The sequence below is a fragment of the Vanellus vanellus genome (assembly GCF_965231255.1).
Source record: "Vanellus vanellus genome assembly, chromosome: 23".
In the NCBI taxonomy this organism is placed as follows: domain Eukaryota; kingdom Metazoa; phylum Chordata; class Aves; order Charadriiformes; family Charadriidae; genus Vanellus; species Vanellus vanellus.
Genome location: NC_138928.1, coordinates 2,263,750 through 2,279,284, shown reverse-complemented (window position 1 = coordinate 2,279,284; position 15,535 = coordinate 2,263,750). Strand labels below are relative to the sequence as shown.

The 15,535-nt window shown below is 58.3% G+C and overlaps 1 protein-coding gene across 1 annotated transcript; it reads right to left on the bottom strand.

Moving 5' to 3' along the window:
* Positions 1-596: 596 nt before the first annotated feature.
* On the bottom strand, positions 597-5,298 carry CDKN1A (cyclin dependent kinase inhibitor 1A). Its single transcript, XM_082494647.1, has 3 exons — positions 5,287-5,298; positions 2,612-3,022; positions 597-2,064 (listed from the first exon to the last, which is right to left on the bottom strand). The coding sequence occupies exons 2-3, from the start codon at positions 3,012-3,014 to the stop codon at positions 2,000-2,002; spliced, it is 468 nt and encodes a 155-aa protein (XP_082350773.1). The 5' UTR covers positions 3,015-3,022; positions 5,287-5,298; the 3' UTR covers positions 597-1,999.
* Between the last annotated feature and the right edge of the window lie 10,237 nt (positions 5,299-15,535).

The following is a 15,535-nucleotide window of genomic DNA, read 5'->3' as shown; positions in this document are numbered from 1 at the left end:
TTTCCACCAGCGGTGCCACCACATGTCCTTACATGTCCCTGTCCCACACCACGGGTGACCCTCATCAGCCTGGATACCTGGGACTCCTTTAAAATTAGAGGATAGGGGACATGACCAGCTTCCCCATGGGCACTTGCCCCACAAAATAGTCCACTAGGTGTTAGGAGCAGGGGAACCAGGATCACAGTGGGGAAGGGGGAATGGTGCAGGCAACAGTGGAGCCTACATTGCCACAGGTGACCCACCGTGAGACCTGGCACAGGCAGCAGTGGCTTCTGCTGGGGACACAGCGGCAGCACCAATCCTGCAGGTAGGACCACCGCACAGACGCTGTCCCGAGGGAGGGGGGGTTAAGCACAGGGGCTGTGGTGAGGTTTTGCCCCTCACCGCCCCCCATCCCCCTGTTTTAACATTTCATGCCGCAAAGGAGGCACCCAGGGCTGCGACAGCCCCTTCCCACAGCCCTCCAGTCTGCACCCCCAGAGCGACCCCCCCCAAACCCCCAGACTGACCCCAACCAGAGCATCCTCCTCCCCATAGCCAGACCCTGCTCCCAGCACAATTATTTCCACTAACCCAGAGACACTCATTCCCCTACATAAGTGTTTATTCAGAGTTAACATTTATAAACAAACAGGTATTTCCCCCCCCCCATAAACTTAATAGCATTTATTACATTTATTATTACTTTTTTCCTTTTATAAATAAACATTTAGTGCTGGGAACTTGCCAGCTTCACCGACAGCAAAGTGCATCGCGGTGCAAGGTGGGAGGTCGATCCCATTCCTTTTCTGTCTGGGACCATCTTGCACCGGTTTCCAGAGTCCAAATCCAGCAGAGCAGGAAATGAACCCCGTAAAAGTGCTGAGACCTGACAGACTCGAGTCCTTCAAGAGCAGGGACTCATCCTTCAGCGCCGGGACCGAGCAGCCTTCGCTCCGGGACATCCCTTGGTCCCAGAGGTGACCAAAGCTTCTCGCTCTGCAGAGCCAGGGGAGGGTCCTCTCTCTCCCAGTCCCAAAGGAGAAAAAGTCCAGGAGAAAAGCTACAGTTTCTTCTTTCGGTGCCATCCCTGCTGGTGAGCAGGGCCCCTTCCTTCCTAGAGCAGTCCAACCTGGCCAGAGCAGGCAGCCTCCCAGCCTGGTGTCAGTGTTGAAGGAGGCAGGAACAGGAGGGCAAACACCACAAGCCAACAACAAGGTAAGAAAGTGGGGGTTTGGGTCAGCAGAGTCCAGGGAACCCCAAAGCCTCCCAGGCTGCATTGGTCCCACAATGAGCTCAGCGCTGGGGACCTGCAGTGGGTTTGTCACCATCTGCAGCCCGTCTCTGACGGGTGACAGCACCGGTGAGTCACCCAAAGGAAAGGCTGTCCAGGGACCAGCATTTCCTCTCCCAAGCAGCCGTGGGAAGAAGCGGCCCCTGTGTCACTCTGCTTCCATGCACAGACGAGGGCTTCCCACCACCGGGTCCATCCTCTGGGAAGAGGACCACCACCATGTGCCAGCAACCGGGGTGGCCTCAGGGTCAGGCTGTCCCAGGGCTCTACAATCAGTAGATGTGACCCTTTCTTAAGGATATCTGGTGCCACCAGGTGGCCGGGCCACAAGTGTCCTCCATAGCCAGCCATCAGGCAGGGGAAGGACCACAGCTGGACAGCAGGATGGTGCAAGGACAATGCTTGGCCCCACCAACATAGGGCAGAAGACACACTTTCTTCTCCACAGGCAGGGCAATGCCTTAGTCTCACCGGGCCCATTTCAGTCCTCCTCCAGCCCCTCTGTGGGGCTACAAGCCTCAACATGGGCTATTCCTATACATTGCACACAGTGAAGGTCCCTCAGGACCCCAGAGCTACTCATAAATAGGGAACTACAGACTCTACATTGCTTCATACAGACGGCTTACACAGTACAGGGTGGGGGAAAGAGACACGGACACCCCCAGGGCACACCGGCATCAGCAGCTGTCCCCGATGGCAGAGGAGCCAAGCACCACCAGGTCACAGCCTGGGCTTATCAGGCTTGGGTTTGTCAGGGATGATCCTCCGCTTAGAGCTGTAGAAGTCTGGAAGGCAGAAAGAGAGGGTTGGGAAGTGCCTCCAGCCCACCAGGAGCAGCAGTGCAGGAAAGGGAGGTGTCCCCAGGGAAGCACCCCAAATCCCATCCCAGGCAGACTGTGTTTTAGAGCCACCCACCCGAAGCCATGCATTCCTGGAGAGAAGAGTCTGTGGGTCTCCACCATCTCTTCTGTTTGGTCTCACCTGCGCTTCCACCCCAGCCCTTCATTCAGAGGACAGGCTCAGGCCATGGGAAACTGAGAGCGATGAACTATTTTGGGGCATCTTCAGCTGTAAGACCCACAAGCCTGATGTAAGCCCCCCCCTGCCTAACCCCCAGCAACCAGAAGGCCCCCAGTTTGCAGCCTTTTTCTCCTTGGAAGATGGGCTCTGCTCTCCCAGGAGAGATGCACAGAGGGTGGTCCCCTCCCCGTGCCCAGGAGCCAGGCAGGGCTCTTGCACCCAAGTGCCCTCCATCTGTCCCTACCAGGAAAGCCATGACACAGGCAATGCCACCAAGCATGCACAGAGTGACACCAAGCCTCCAGCACTCACCTTTGATGGTGGTCTGCCCACGTTTCAGGCTTTGTGGGGAACCAGCCCTGTAAACCTCCGAGCTCTGCTGAGACCCCTCAGGGCAAATCCTGCCAAGATGGTCCTTGGGGCAAACCTTGTGGACCAAGGAGCTCCTGCTCTCGCTGCTGGTGACTTTGACCAGGCTGTGGACCTCCTGGGGTGGCTGCTCAGCCAGGAAGACCCTCTCCCACTTGAACTGTCCTTCCAAGGGAGTCTCCGCCTCAAAGTTGAAGTTCCACCGTTGCTGAGCTTCTTCCAGCTGTTGCTTCAACATGTCCTCAAAGTCATTCTGGAGCTGGTGGTGGTCCACGGGGCCAAAGAGGTTCCTGCACACCTTACTGCTGCATGGCAACTGCCCGGCCCTGCTCTGGGACAGGGGCATCGTGGTGGCTGGAAGGAAAGCAGAGCAAGTTACTGGGGTGTTGGGCAAGCCACGAGCGAGCCCAAGGGCTGGCACATTTGCTACCAGGGCAAAGACGGCAGTAGCCAAGGTGGGACAAGCTGGGTTGGGCTCTGCAAGGAGGCAGCCCAGAAGGGACCTCCATCTGCCAGCACTCACCTTGGACTCAGACATTTGGGATTTTAGTGATGCCTTGGGCAGAGGTTTGAGCATGACTGAGGTCAAACACAGCCTGGTGTGATATAGAAGGATGGAGAAGGTGCAAATGTTGACATTCCCCGTTCCTCCTCCAGCAGGTAAAGCCCTGCCACGCAGGGCATCCAACACTGACTGCCACTGACCCCATCCACAACCCTGATGCGTTCCCACTTCCACACAGACACAAGGCAAGTTGGCACATGGGCAAGTGAAGCAATGAGATGTTTTTCTGGCCAGTTTCTCAAGAACCCAGGCCCAGTGGCAAGGAAGCCTTTTAAGCAACTGCAAGAACATGCCACAAGCTTGACCACTTTGTTAACCACCCTCTTTATCTGCAAGAAGCTGTTGGGCAACCAGAGACAAGAACCTGTTTGGTTTTTTTTCAAATCGGTGCCAAAAAGTCACGACCTTCACAATAAGTGGCAAAACCTTTCCTTCCTCCCCCTTACACATGCGTGGGGCTAATGGATGCCGCGCACTGCCTGTGGTTATTGAGGAACCTCCTTATCAGAGCAGAGCAAACAACGCTCTGGGATTTCGCAGCTTTCGGAGGTAAGGTTTGACCCCGCTTGGAGAGCTGCGCTCATTATATCTGCTTTAAAAAAAAAAAAAAATTCACAGAAATTAAATCCCTGTGCGCAAGACAGCTTCCTCGTCGCCCGCCCGATCCAGGACTCCCAAAGGCGGCACCACGACAGACCCCCAGGCTTACGCCCCCAAGTGGCCCCAGGGATGGGGTGCTCAGTCTTCTGCAGGGAAGATTTCTGTCCAAATTCAGCACCCTGAGCCCCTCCGGGTCGCTTGCGCCGCATTACCAGCCACACCACCGGCACAATGCGCCAGCGGGGGACTGGAGAGCCTTCATCCCAGGTGCCACCAGAACCTTCCGTCCAGCACTGCGCCCAACCCAGGCTGAGCATCCCCGAGTAAAAATAGAAATCCAGCTTCCTATCTGCTGGCAGTGGGAGCGCGTAAACAGGGTGACCTCATTGCAAGGCAAGTCCCAGCATGTCCAGGCAAGCCCTGGCAGGTAGCGGGGCAGGGGACACATTTCGACACCCTGACCGGACACCCTCCGGACCCTCCCCAGCCCCTGTCAGGTGCCGATCTCCCCATCTTTGGGCCACCACCGTGGCCCAGGTGCCACCCCAGAGCCCCACGCCTTGAGATAACAGCTTCGCCCTGACTCATGGTTGCCACAGCCACCAAATAGGGGAGGACAGGGGCCGGGTCGGTCACCGTCCCCTCCCATGGGGTTGGCAGTGCTTTCAGCAGCCTCTCCAAAAGCTCCGGGGCTCCCTACAGCCCGGCTGGCGGACCCCGGGAGGGGGGTGATGCAGGTGCACCCCACCCGGCCGGGCTGGGAGATGAAGGCGCTCCGGGGGACACCCCCACCAGCCCCACCTGTGACACCCAAGACCAGTTACACCAGTCGGGAGAAGGTTTGGGGAGCCGGAGGGGCTGGGAGCACCCACACCCGGGGGGGGGAGGGGGACGGAGGCGGCAGCCGATGGGACCCCGCGCCAGGAGCCTCCCCGGGGGCGGGGGGACGGCGCAGAGAACGCCCCGCTCATGACACCGATGAGCCCGTGGGGGTCTTCCGCCGCGGGGGCTATTCCGGAGCCCTCGGGGGGGCGGTGATGGGGAAAAGGCGACAGGATTCCCCCCCCACTCCGCCCCCGCGGGACGGCGGACACGCAGAGATGCTCCGCGGCCGCGCCCCGCACCGCGCCCCGCCGCCACCGGGGGGCGAACGCCGCCCGGACCGGGGCTCCGCGCCCTCCCCGGGGCCGGGGGGGGCTCCAGAGTCCCCACCACCGCCCATCCCACCGGACCCAACCACCACCGGACCCAACCACCCCCGGGAGCGGCCCCACTCCCCCCCCCCGCTCCGTGGACGCGACCGCCGGGGCAGAGCCGCCGCCCGTTCCCGCTGCGACGCTTCCTCCGCTCCCGCTCCCCCTCCGCCCCGGTGACGACTCGACACCCCCTCCCCCCCCGTCACAGCCCCCCTCGGGCAGGAGCCACCCAGCGCCGCCGCCGCCACCGCACTCACCGCCGCGTCGCGTCTCCCGGCGGCCGGTGCCCGTCGCGTCTCGCCGCGCTTTATACCGGGGCGGGGCGGGGCCTCTCCGCCGCTCCCCGCGTCGCCCGGGATTTCCCTCCCGCCCCCGCCCCGCCCCGGCACCGGGGCAGCCGCCTCCCCCCTGTGTCTGTGTGTGTGTCCCCATCCCGGTCCCCGGTCCCCGGTCCCGGGAGGACGCGCGGTGACAGCGGGGAACGGGACCTGCCGGGACCGCGGTCACCGGGTGCGGGGACACCATTCCGGGGGGGGGCGTAGGGACACCCCCACCCCCCCCTGCAGGGGATGCAGCGACCCCCCATCAGGGGGTACGGGGACCCCCTTCCCAGGGAGGTGCGGGGGACCGCGCATCACGGGGTACAGGGACCCCCTTCCAAGGGGACGCAGGGACCCCCCCACCCCCCGGTAGGGGACACAGGCATCTCTGCATCAGGGGGTACAGGGACCCCCTTCCTAGGGGGGTACAGGGACACCCTTCCCCCTCACAAGTAGGGGACACAGGCATCTCCCCATCAGGGGATACAGGGACCCCCTTCCTAAGGGGGTGCAGTGACCTCACATCAGGGGATAAATGGACCCCCCCTTCAGGAGAAAGAGGGAACCCCCCAATTAGGAATGGAGGGACATCCCCCATCAGGGGATGCAGGGACCCCCCCCACTAGAGGGTACAGGAACCCCCTTCCTCAGGGATGGCGGGACCCCCCATCAGGGGGTAGAGGGGTGTCCCCTCTCCATCGGGAGAGGCAGGAGGGCCCTGAGACGGCCACGCGTGAGCTGGGTGCAGGGGGGTGCAGCACATCCCACCCAGGCTCTCCTGCCCGCGGCGCAGAGGATTCCAGTGGGACAGGGGGATAGTGGGTCAAGGACAGGGCGACTCTTTCATCCCCTCGGGGTGCCAACCTCAGAGCCACGCCGGGATGACGCTGCCCCGGTCCCCAGGCACTGCCCGACCCCGTCCTGGGCCACCCGGGCCACCCCTGCCCCCTCCTGCTGGATTTTCTTCGCGGGGCCTGAATCTGCTCCTCCAGCTGAACCCCCCATCGGCACCCAAAAGCGTTTGGGGAAGGATGTGCTGGTCTGAGTCCCGCAGGGGTGAGGAGGAGGAACAAGTCCGTTCATGTCCTGCAGGAACCCGCGGGGAGGATTTGGAGGAATTGGGGGCTTATCTGGAAAACACATCCAAGTCCCCATGCAGGGAAGGTCCGAGCCCCGGGTGGCTTCTGCCGGGGCTGAGCTGCGAGGCCGGAGGGCACCGACCCCCCGTGCTGCGGACGGCACTGGGGCAGCGGGGCCGGCTCTGCCCCACGGCGCGAGAGCTGATGCCCCGGGAGCCAGTTGCCCCCGCTGCACTGGGGGGGGGGGGGGGGCATATCCTGCAGCGCCATCCCGGTACAGCATCACCTCCGCAGGCACGGCGGGCACCACGACTGGGGCAGAAAGAGTGCAAACATAGTGTACTCCTGTTGGGCACAAGAAGGTGACAGCACACTCCCAGGTGACAAAGACCCAGTTGAAGCGGTCCCTTGGGAATGACGGACACCCTCGCAGGCCCCTGGAGTTGGGGTGCTGAGCAGGACCCTCGGTGTGGCAAAACACCCGTGTGTTTCCCGGCTGGACCAGCAGCTTCCCACCGGCCCGAGCAGCTGGAGGATATGTTGGGGCATGTTTGGCTGGAGGCTGCCGCACACCGCAGCGGCGTTTGCCATCACCGGTCCCCTCTGCGCGGTGCTGGGCCGGGCCAAGGCGCTGGTGCTTGGCCCGACGGTGGCTGCTCCCCCCTCGGCTGCCTCCGGGCGGGCACGGTGGGACGGGGAGGAAAGGTGAAAGGAGGATGGGGAATGTGAAAGCATCTTAAATTAATACTCCACACTGCAGAAAACCCACCCTGGGAAAGCAGGGGATGCTCCCAAATTCAGCCTGTCTTTCCGTGTGTGGTACGCAGGGAGAGGAAGGAACCGGCTCGGCCATTCCTCGTAGGGAACCTGTCGCTGATGTTTCCACCCGGGAATGATTTTTGCTCCTGGTGGCAAAGAGCGGCGTTCGGAGCCGCACTGCGGAGGGCTGGCTGCCTCGCTGCGCCGCAGCGCATCGTTTCCCTGCCAACCGCCCGCTCTGCTCCAGCTGCAGCAGTGTGTTGCTTCGCTCCCTCCGGATGCCGGGAAGATGCGATCGGCACCGAAGGGAAGCCCAACGCCGCCCCAGCCACAGCGCCGTGGGCATCGTCCCCTGCTCAGCTGCGAGCCGCGGCTCTGGGATGAAGCAGCATTTACCAAGAGGATGCTCATAGCTTAAATGAGCGGGTTTTGTTTGTTTTTTCCCCCTCCCCCCCCCCTAAAAGCTCCCCCCGAATATACAAAAGGGAACGGGGATGTCAAAACCGGCAGCTTTTCAAATTAGCGCCCGAAGTGGTGGAGGAAGGAGTGGCCTCGCTTGTGCAACCTGCAGCGGAGCCGCTGCGCAACCGCTGATGCAAGAACGAGGGATTGAAAAAGCGAAGGGACGCGGGAGGATAACCGCCCAGCCCGCCCGCTGCGAACGTCCCCACTGCCACGGGGGGATACCTTCCAGGGCAAAACCGGGCAGAAAAGAAATCTGGTGTAGATTTTCCCTAAGGAAAATAACTCTGTGATCATCTCTGTGATTTTTTGGTGGGGTGGGGGTTTGATCCCTGCGCCCCGGGGTGGGGAGGTTGAGGGGGGGCAGTTTTCTGGCTGTTTGGAATTCGGCTCTCACTCCCCTTCCTCGTGCCGGGAGCCGGGGAGCTCCGGCTGCGCGGCGCCGGCGTCAGAGGAGACCTCAGCGAAGTGGATTACTGGAAATGGGAAGTGGGGAGAGGAACGGCGTCAGGGGCTGGGTCAGAGGGTCCATGGTGAAGTCCGCAGTGGCATCACCAGAAAAAAAAAAAAAAAAAAAAGGGGAAAAAAAAAAGTGTGATTAATACAGAAGGCGGTACAGGAACTTTAAAAAAAAGGAATAAAATCCCAAAGGTGACTCATGATGTTCAGCCCCAACAACGCGCGGTGGGAGGAGGTCAGAGGCGCCGGTCGGGGACCCGCCGAGGGCAGACGGGGTGTTTCCATCTCACCGTTCAGAGCTGCCCCGTGGGAGCTGTCACCTCCCCCGTCCCAGGCTCACCCTCCCCGAGGGCTGTCCCGAACCCCCACCCGGGAGGGGAGTGAGCGTGGGAGAATCCCTCCTTATAATTTGCTTGAAAAACCCCATCCTAACGCCTGGAAGCAAAAAGAATATATGAAATGACTGCGTATTTCACAGCCTTCCCAGTAACCTTCTCCCCAGCACTGGGGGCACCCGAATGCCGAGCGGCGGTCGCTGCCCGGGCCGAGGAGCCCTCGGGAGCGTTCCCTTCCCGTTGGGGAGCATTCCCTTCCCGGTGGATCTCCCCAGGTGGGTCCTGCCGATGCCGAGGGGAGAGGAAGGCGCCGCAGCCATGGATGCAAATAGATTATTCACGGCGGGCAGAGTCGGTGCGTGACTCAGCCCGTCCTCAGCGCCGGCGCGGCCGAGGTTTCGTCAGGGAAACGTGTCCGGGCACATCGCCGCTGACACCGAGTTTCATCCTCTCCGGGGAGATGGGGAGCAGCACCCCCAAAAGCCAAGGGGACGTGGGTGGGAGCTTCAGCCACGGAGCGTTGGACTGGTTTGAGCTGGGTGAAGAAATTTGGGTGCGGATGCTCCAGCCTGGGGTGGGAAGGTGGAGAACGGGGCAACGGGGCTTCCCGGAGCCACTTCAGGTCATCCTGACCCCGGAGCGAAGCGCCAAAGCTCGTGCCGAGGAAGGACCTCGGCGCGTTTGGTGGGAATCACACGCGAAGGTCCAACCCGTGGTGGTTACAAAAACGCACACGACCCCCCACGTGTAAGGATTTTATAAAGGCTGAATACAAAATGTCATTACTATATATAAGAACGTGGTCGACCTGGAATCGCTTTCCCAGACAGAAGCCTCCCAGCGCCCACCGCAGGAATGAAGCAATCCGCGCGGATCCCCACCCAGCCCTCCCCAGCCTCCAGGAGGGGCTGGAAATTTGGTGGTCAAAGGTGTACGTGAAGTGGGTTTTTTGGGGGGGGAAAACATAATATTCCTGTTAGATCAACCAATGTAGGGGGAAGAAACAGCACCGGGCCGGGCAGATGAGCGTCCTTCAGGCGTTGGGGAAGGAGCTGGCAATGACAGAGCAGAGCGCACGCTGTTATTTTTCAAGGTGGGATAAATGTAAGTTCTGCAAAAACCTGAATTTCTGCCCAAAACCCAACCGGAGGATGGGGGAGGTAACACCGGACCTCCACCCCAGCGCGGAGAGCGGAGCCGAGCAGGAGGGCTTTGGGGTTCAGTCCCCCCACCCCGAAGGTCAAACCCGGGGCTGTCACCCGCCTCTTGTGGGGCGCTGGGGGGGTCTCCTTCCCTCCTCGGACCCCCAGAGCCCCCCCGGCAGGTGTGAAATCGCCCCACTCAGGGAAGCAGACGGACAGGCGCTCACTGTAGGTGTAAAGGCTCCGCTGGGGACAAAGCCCCCAGGCAAAGCCCCACGTACTCGGGCAGTAAAACCCCTCTTCAGCGAGATCCGCATCTCCAAGATTTTTCTTTTATTTATTTTTTGTTATCTCCACTAACAAGCTTTTTTTCTTTTAAGTGGGAAACGTGAAGGCTCTTAATGAAACCCTCACGCTCCAGCAAAAGTCTAAATGAACCCAGTGTTCGGCTGAATGGCGTTTATATCCCAGCGAAGGCTGTTTTCCCATCAGCTCTTTGAAGTGCCCAATTAAGTGATTTTATACTAATAGGATTTTCCCAGGAAAGAAAGACAAGAATGACAAAACGCTGAATGCTTGATTAACTCTGCCCCTAAAAGAACTCGGATCGTGTTAATTGACTGTTTCCCTGCCATATACAGCCCTTGTTTGCTCCATTTATGAAGGCATTTTGATGAGACAGCGGACCCAGCAGAGTGGAAATAGAGTCCCACCGAGCACAAATGGGGGATGAGACAGTCCCTAAAACAAGGCCTTTGCTTACTGGAAATATTCCTGGATGCGGGAGCCGGGCTATGAATCGGTCGCTTCATTCGGCCCCTCACTCATTTTCATCCAAGATTGTTTTTAGCCCCATTCATAGTCATTAACGTAATTGCTTCACTGACTTTCCATGAGCAGCTCAGGCGCTTTGTGGGTTGGTTTGTGTTTTTTTTTTTTTTTTTTTTTCCGCTGGCAGCAAAGGACCTCATTGTTCAGAGCCCGGCGAGGGCGGCAGGGAGTACCTGGCTTCGAACCTCGGGCTCGTTCGCCTCTTTCTTTACGCGCTGCTTCACCTCATTGACTACGACCCGAGAGCAAAGCAGGAGCCTGCAGAGGCGGAGGGGGCACGGAGGCCCCGCTGGGAACCGGGGCGAACGCCTCCGGCCTTTTGCCTCTTGCGGGGAAGAAGCTCCATCCAAACCATCCACAGGTTGGGTTGGTTTTTTATTGCAGCCAACTCTTCCCCGCCGGCACTGCGGGAGCGTCCCCTTGGGGTGGCGGTGGGCAGAGGGAGGACAGGGACTTCTCCAGCCCCACTGGGACTTTCCATGGCAGGATTCCCTGTGCGGGTGGGAATAAGCAAGCGGAGCGTGGGGCAGAATTGCATACGTGCAGCGTATGGCACAGCCTGCCCCATGGGAAGCTGTCGACCGATGTAGCTTCTCCCCAACAGACGACACGTGTGGCACAGCGCTGCTGCTGAAGGATTTGCTGCTCCCTGAGCCCTGGCATCGTTTGAAATCCATCGGGAGCACGACCTGGCCCTTTACAGCCATGCGTGAGGAGGTGGTGACTATGGAGAGCTGTTGACTAACACTTGCTCACCGTGTGTGCTTTATAAATAACCCCCGATTCAGCGGAGCACCCTCCGCCCGGAGCAGTCAGCCCCAAGGATGGGGCGTCTGCGAGGGAAGTCCCTCTGCTCCCACTCACGGAGGCAGCGACACCGAACCCCAAACCCGCAGCTCGGGGAGATGCGCACCGGCCCGCTCGCCCATCCCGGTGCTGGCTCACCGTGTGTCAGCATCTCCCGGGATCTCCCCGCTCACAGCACGCGTTTTGGGATTCCTGTCACCCCGGGTGAAGGCGGGCACAGGGACGTGATTCACTTTGCTGGGGGGTGAGGAGTGGGGCTGGGTGTGGGGCAGGGGAGAGGGAAGGGGCAGAGGCAGGGACAGATCGGGGCACTGGGAGTAAAGAGATGCCTGCAACAGCATCTGTAGGAGGGCAGCGCCCAGACCACGCACCACGGACAGACGGATGGATGGCTGTCTCGCACGGCGGCTCACTGCACGGTGCTGTGCGGAGCAGAGGCAATGGGAGGGGATGGCTCTGTGTGTACAACCTCCAATAAAGCCATCGGTGATGATATGACAGCCGCCAGCCAGACGCCGGGGTAAGGGTCGATTGCACTTTCCTTTCTTACGTGTCGGTCATGCCCAGCAGGATTTCCTGGAGCTGGGGGTGAAGGAGCAGCTTTCTCCCCGCACTGAACCTCCGCTGGCCTTGACACCGAGCGCTGGCACACAGCTGAGCCAGCCCCGGCCATGGGGACCGACGCGGTCCATGCAGCGCGGTGGTGCTCTGCTCAGTCCCACCCAACGGGGAGCAGAGTCGGGGAGGTCCAAGTGCCAATATAAAACCTTTTTTCTTTTGGTTTCAGCCTCCCTCAGTGGTTTCTCTGCCTCACCTGTGAGAACCCACCGCGCACCAGGGAAAGGAAATTTGCGGAACGTTGGAGCTGCTCTCAGTAACACAACAGAGGCTGGAAACAGGTTACAAATGTCCCGTACTTCACCCGCCAGGAGTGATGCTGCACCAGAGCCCTTCCCATCTCCCACAAGAAACCTGGGCTTTGCAGAAGACACGAAGATTTATAGATGACCAACTGTAATATGCCACAAAGAGAGCAGGAAGGAGGCAAAGAGGGAGAGTGAGGTTGGGAAACGTTGAAACCTGAAAATGCCTACAGGTCAAAAAATACCCCAGCGGTCTGTCAGACTGACCACGGGCAGGGGAAACTCCTGACTCCAGATCTGGTGAACATTCAACCACGAGTTTCTGAGGGGCTGTGTCAACCGGAATGACTATTGGCAGGAGCAGCAGCGCAGCACTCCTGCAGCCTCTCTCTCCACCTGGGGCAACCTCCTCCCAAAAAGCTAAGAGTAACGTGTGAAAAGCTGATCAATCCACCATTTGCCAGCACCAGGAAGCACAGCACCCAGTCCAGCCGGTGGGTGTTCTGCAGTGACCGACCATGTTTTAATGTGATGGCAAATAACTTCAGGATTAGTCAGAAATGAGCGACTGCAAACATTTTATAGCAAACGCTACCGGCGAGCCCTCCGTAGGCAGTGGCGGGGAAAGGCTGGGCGGAGCAGCGGGGCTTCCTCCCAGAGACGCCGCTGAATATTGCTGAATATTCATGGGCAAAGCAGCCTCTGCACGCAGCAGCAGAGATAATGCCGCTCTCTCACAGCTGGTGGTAGCGATCTTCCAGCTGGCTCCAAAGTGACACCCAGGGTGACACGGTGCCTCACCCTGATACCGCTGCTCCACCCTGATACCACAGCTCCCGACGGAGGGCTGCAGCTTGCCAAGCGCCTTTCACACCACGGCGCACGTCGTCGCCAGGCTGCTTTGCCGGTGGCGTCGGGCAGCGCACGGTGTCTGCACGTGCTGTCGGTACATCACAACCCCTCAGCATGTCCGTGTGTTGTCCAGCGAAGCACCCAAGGCTGGGACAGACTGACTCCGGCTGTAGCAGAATGGATCCCAGGGTACCACCGGGAGGTTTTGGGGTAACACCACTGAAACCGGTGGCAGAATCCAGCTGGGAAGGAGGGATGTTTCCCTTTTCTGATTGGGATTACTCCCACAGAACATCTGACAGCTTAAAATTACTTGGAGGACGGAGCAGAAACACCACTCGAATCAATGTGAAGATTTGTTCAACGAAAAGTTGTGTCAGCTACTAAATTATTAAATAATAGATGAATGAATCACTTGGGAACATAGCGTTCCTCTTGCATAGTCTATTTTATATTTGTCTGGATCTGGTGTTTATTTTAGTCCACAACAGCATTTGTTTGAAGGGCACTAAGAGAACGTAACTAATGGCAGCGCCTCGGTGAAAATTTCAGAAATGAAACAGAAAATGGAGACGGTGACAGTATTTCTAGGAAGCCAGAAGGCTTCTTGCGTGGGCCGGCAGGCCGGGATGCTGCTTCGGCTTCAGCAACTGCTTTATTAAATGACTGCAGTCGTCGCCAAGTGAAAACTCACTTTATTTTGCCTGGTTTTGGCAGGTTGAGGTGCGAAACGGAAGCCAGCTGCATTTCAGCAACCGGGAAGCAGAGACCCGCCTCTTTCGGGCAGGTCTGGGGTGCTGCACTATCGCTGTGGGGGATCCAAGGTCGAACTGGAGCTGCTGGAATTGCACTTCTGCCCTTCGGCCTTCTGTTTGCAAAAGGGGTTGATGCTCCAGTTTTTTCACGTTTGTTTTTTTTTTTTTTCCTAGCTAAGCAACGCTATGCTACATCAGCACCAGAGTGGGACAACTGATGGTGGTGACCGTAGCTCAGGTTTTGGGACCTTATTTCTGGGGTATGATTTGAACATGGGTATAGGCACAGGGATTAAAACCAGCAGAAAGAGGAGGAAGTTTGTCAAATGTTCAGATGCTTCATGGATCTTTATGTCAGGAGATACTGCAGCATCTCGTGGTGATGGGATCAGTGAAAGAAAGTAAAACTGGGAACCGAAAAGAGGTGATGTTAACAGCAAAGGGGAAAAGCCCCAAAACTGCTCGGGCGCTCGTCACTTCCAGTGGTGAATTCTGCTGCCAGGTCCCCGCAGAAGCACGTAGAGGCGCAGAGATAAGAGGCGTAACCAACCCTTCCAGGCAGGGCCGGGTGCTGCAGGGAGACCCGAGGGCATAGCGCAGAGTCTCTCCTGCCTCCTCCAACTCCAAACCAAAAGAAAGGCAAAGGCCGAGAGCACGAAGCATGCCAGTGATTTGCTATCCAGAATATATTTGAGCTCTTGGTGCGCCTGGAGCAAAGGACAGCACAGCTCCGGCCACCTGTTTGTCCTGGAGGTGAACTGCAGCAGCTCCCCAAACATACCTGAAACATGTTTTTTTTTAACTAGAACCACTGTCAGTGCTGGGTAAGATTGCAGTTTCTCACCCAAGCAGGACCCTGGTTAGCTGAACCTCTCTGAAGGTCGGTGGAACACCTCCCATTGAAAGGAAGAATATATTTAACCTCTCAATTTTCCATTTTAAGTGCAAAGCACATTCTTAAAACGATCTTGTCTGCCATAAGCAAAGAACAGCATGTACATAAAAAGAAAAAAAAAATAGCCCTTTCTTCACAAAACCATTGCACACAACACCCTCCCAAGGGAGAGTGAGAAAGGAACAAAGCGCACATAAACAGGGGGTAGTGATGTCGTTTTAACGCGCTTCTGGAACGGGCTTAGACACAGCACTGATGAGTGATGAGGAACGGGGGCAGCATTAACCTCAGGACGCTTCTGACAGGCAACAGCGGAGGCAGCTCAACCTCTCCCCAAATCAGGAACGCAGCTTAACACGTTAGTGTGAGTTCCAGGAAACCGGGCCCTGGAACAATTTAGGCAGTGGCAGACAGAGGAGGTTCCCCTGTCACTTGGGAGCCTTCAGGGCAGGGCTGTCACTGAGGACGGGGTGCGAGTCCCCTAGTGCTGCCAAGGAACCACCGGGTAGCGTCCGTCCGTCTGTCCTCTTCTGGCTGGGACGGATCGCTTAGTGACTCTCTCAAAGAATCTTTGGGGAGAGGTGAGGGACGGTCCTGATCTTAGAAGGTCAACACAAATATTTCCTTGTAAATTTAATTTCAGAGAAGACTTTTCAAACAGGAGCCACAACGCGCTACCTGTCAGCAGGCTGGTTACTCTCTCACAGAGCAAACTGGAAGCCTTATATCCGAGAATGTGTTGCTGGGTTAAAAATAACACTTGCTAATTACACCCTGGGAGAAGGGCTGTACACAGCCAGTATTTACACATTTCCCATCTTTCTCTAGGAGTTGCTAATTTTGTTCCCCATCAAACCCCCACCTGATTACATAAAACCAGTAGTCCGCTGTGAAACAGCAGTTCTGATCCAGCTTAAGAGCCAACTTCTTCCATCAGCCAAGAAGTA

Bases quoted from the DNA above. Each gene is read 5' to 3' on its own strand.
- CDKN1A (XM_082494647.1), bottom strand. From the start codon at position 3,014: ATGCCCCTGTCCCAGAGCAGGGCCGGGCAGTTGCCATGCAGCAGTAAG. The intron at 2,065-2,611 runs GTGAGTGCTGGA...TCTGCCTTCCAG, and splicing joins TGGGCAGACCACCATCAAAG to ACTTCTACAGCTCTAAGCGG.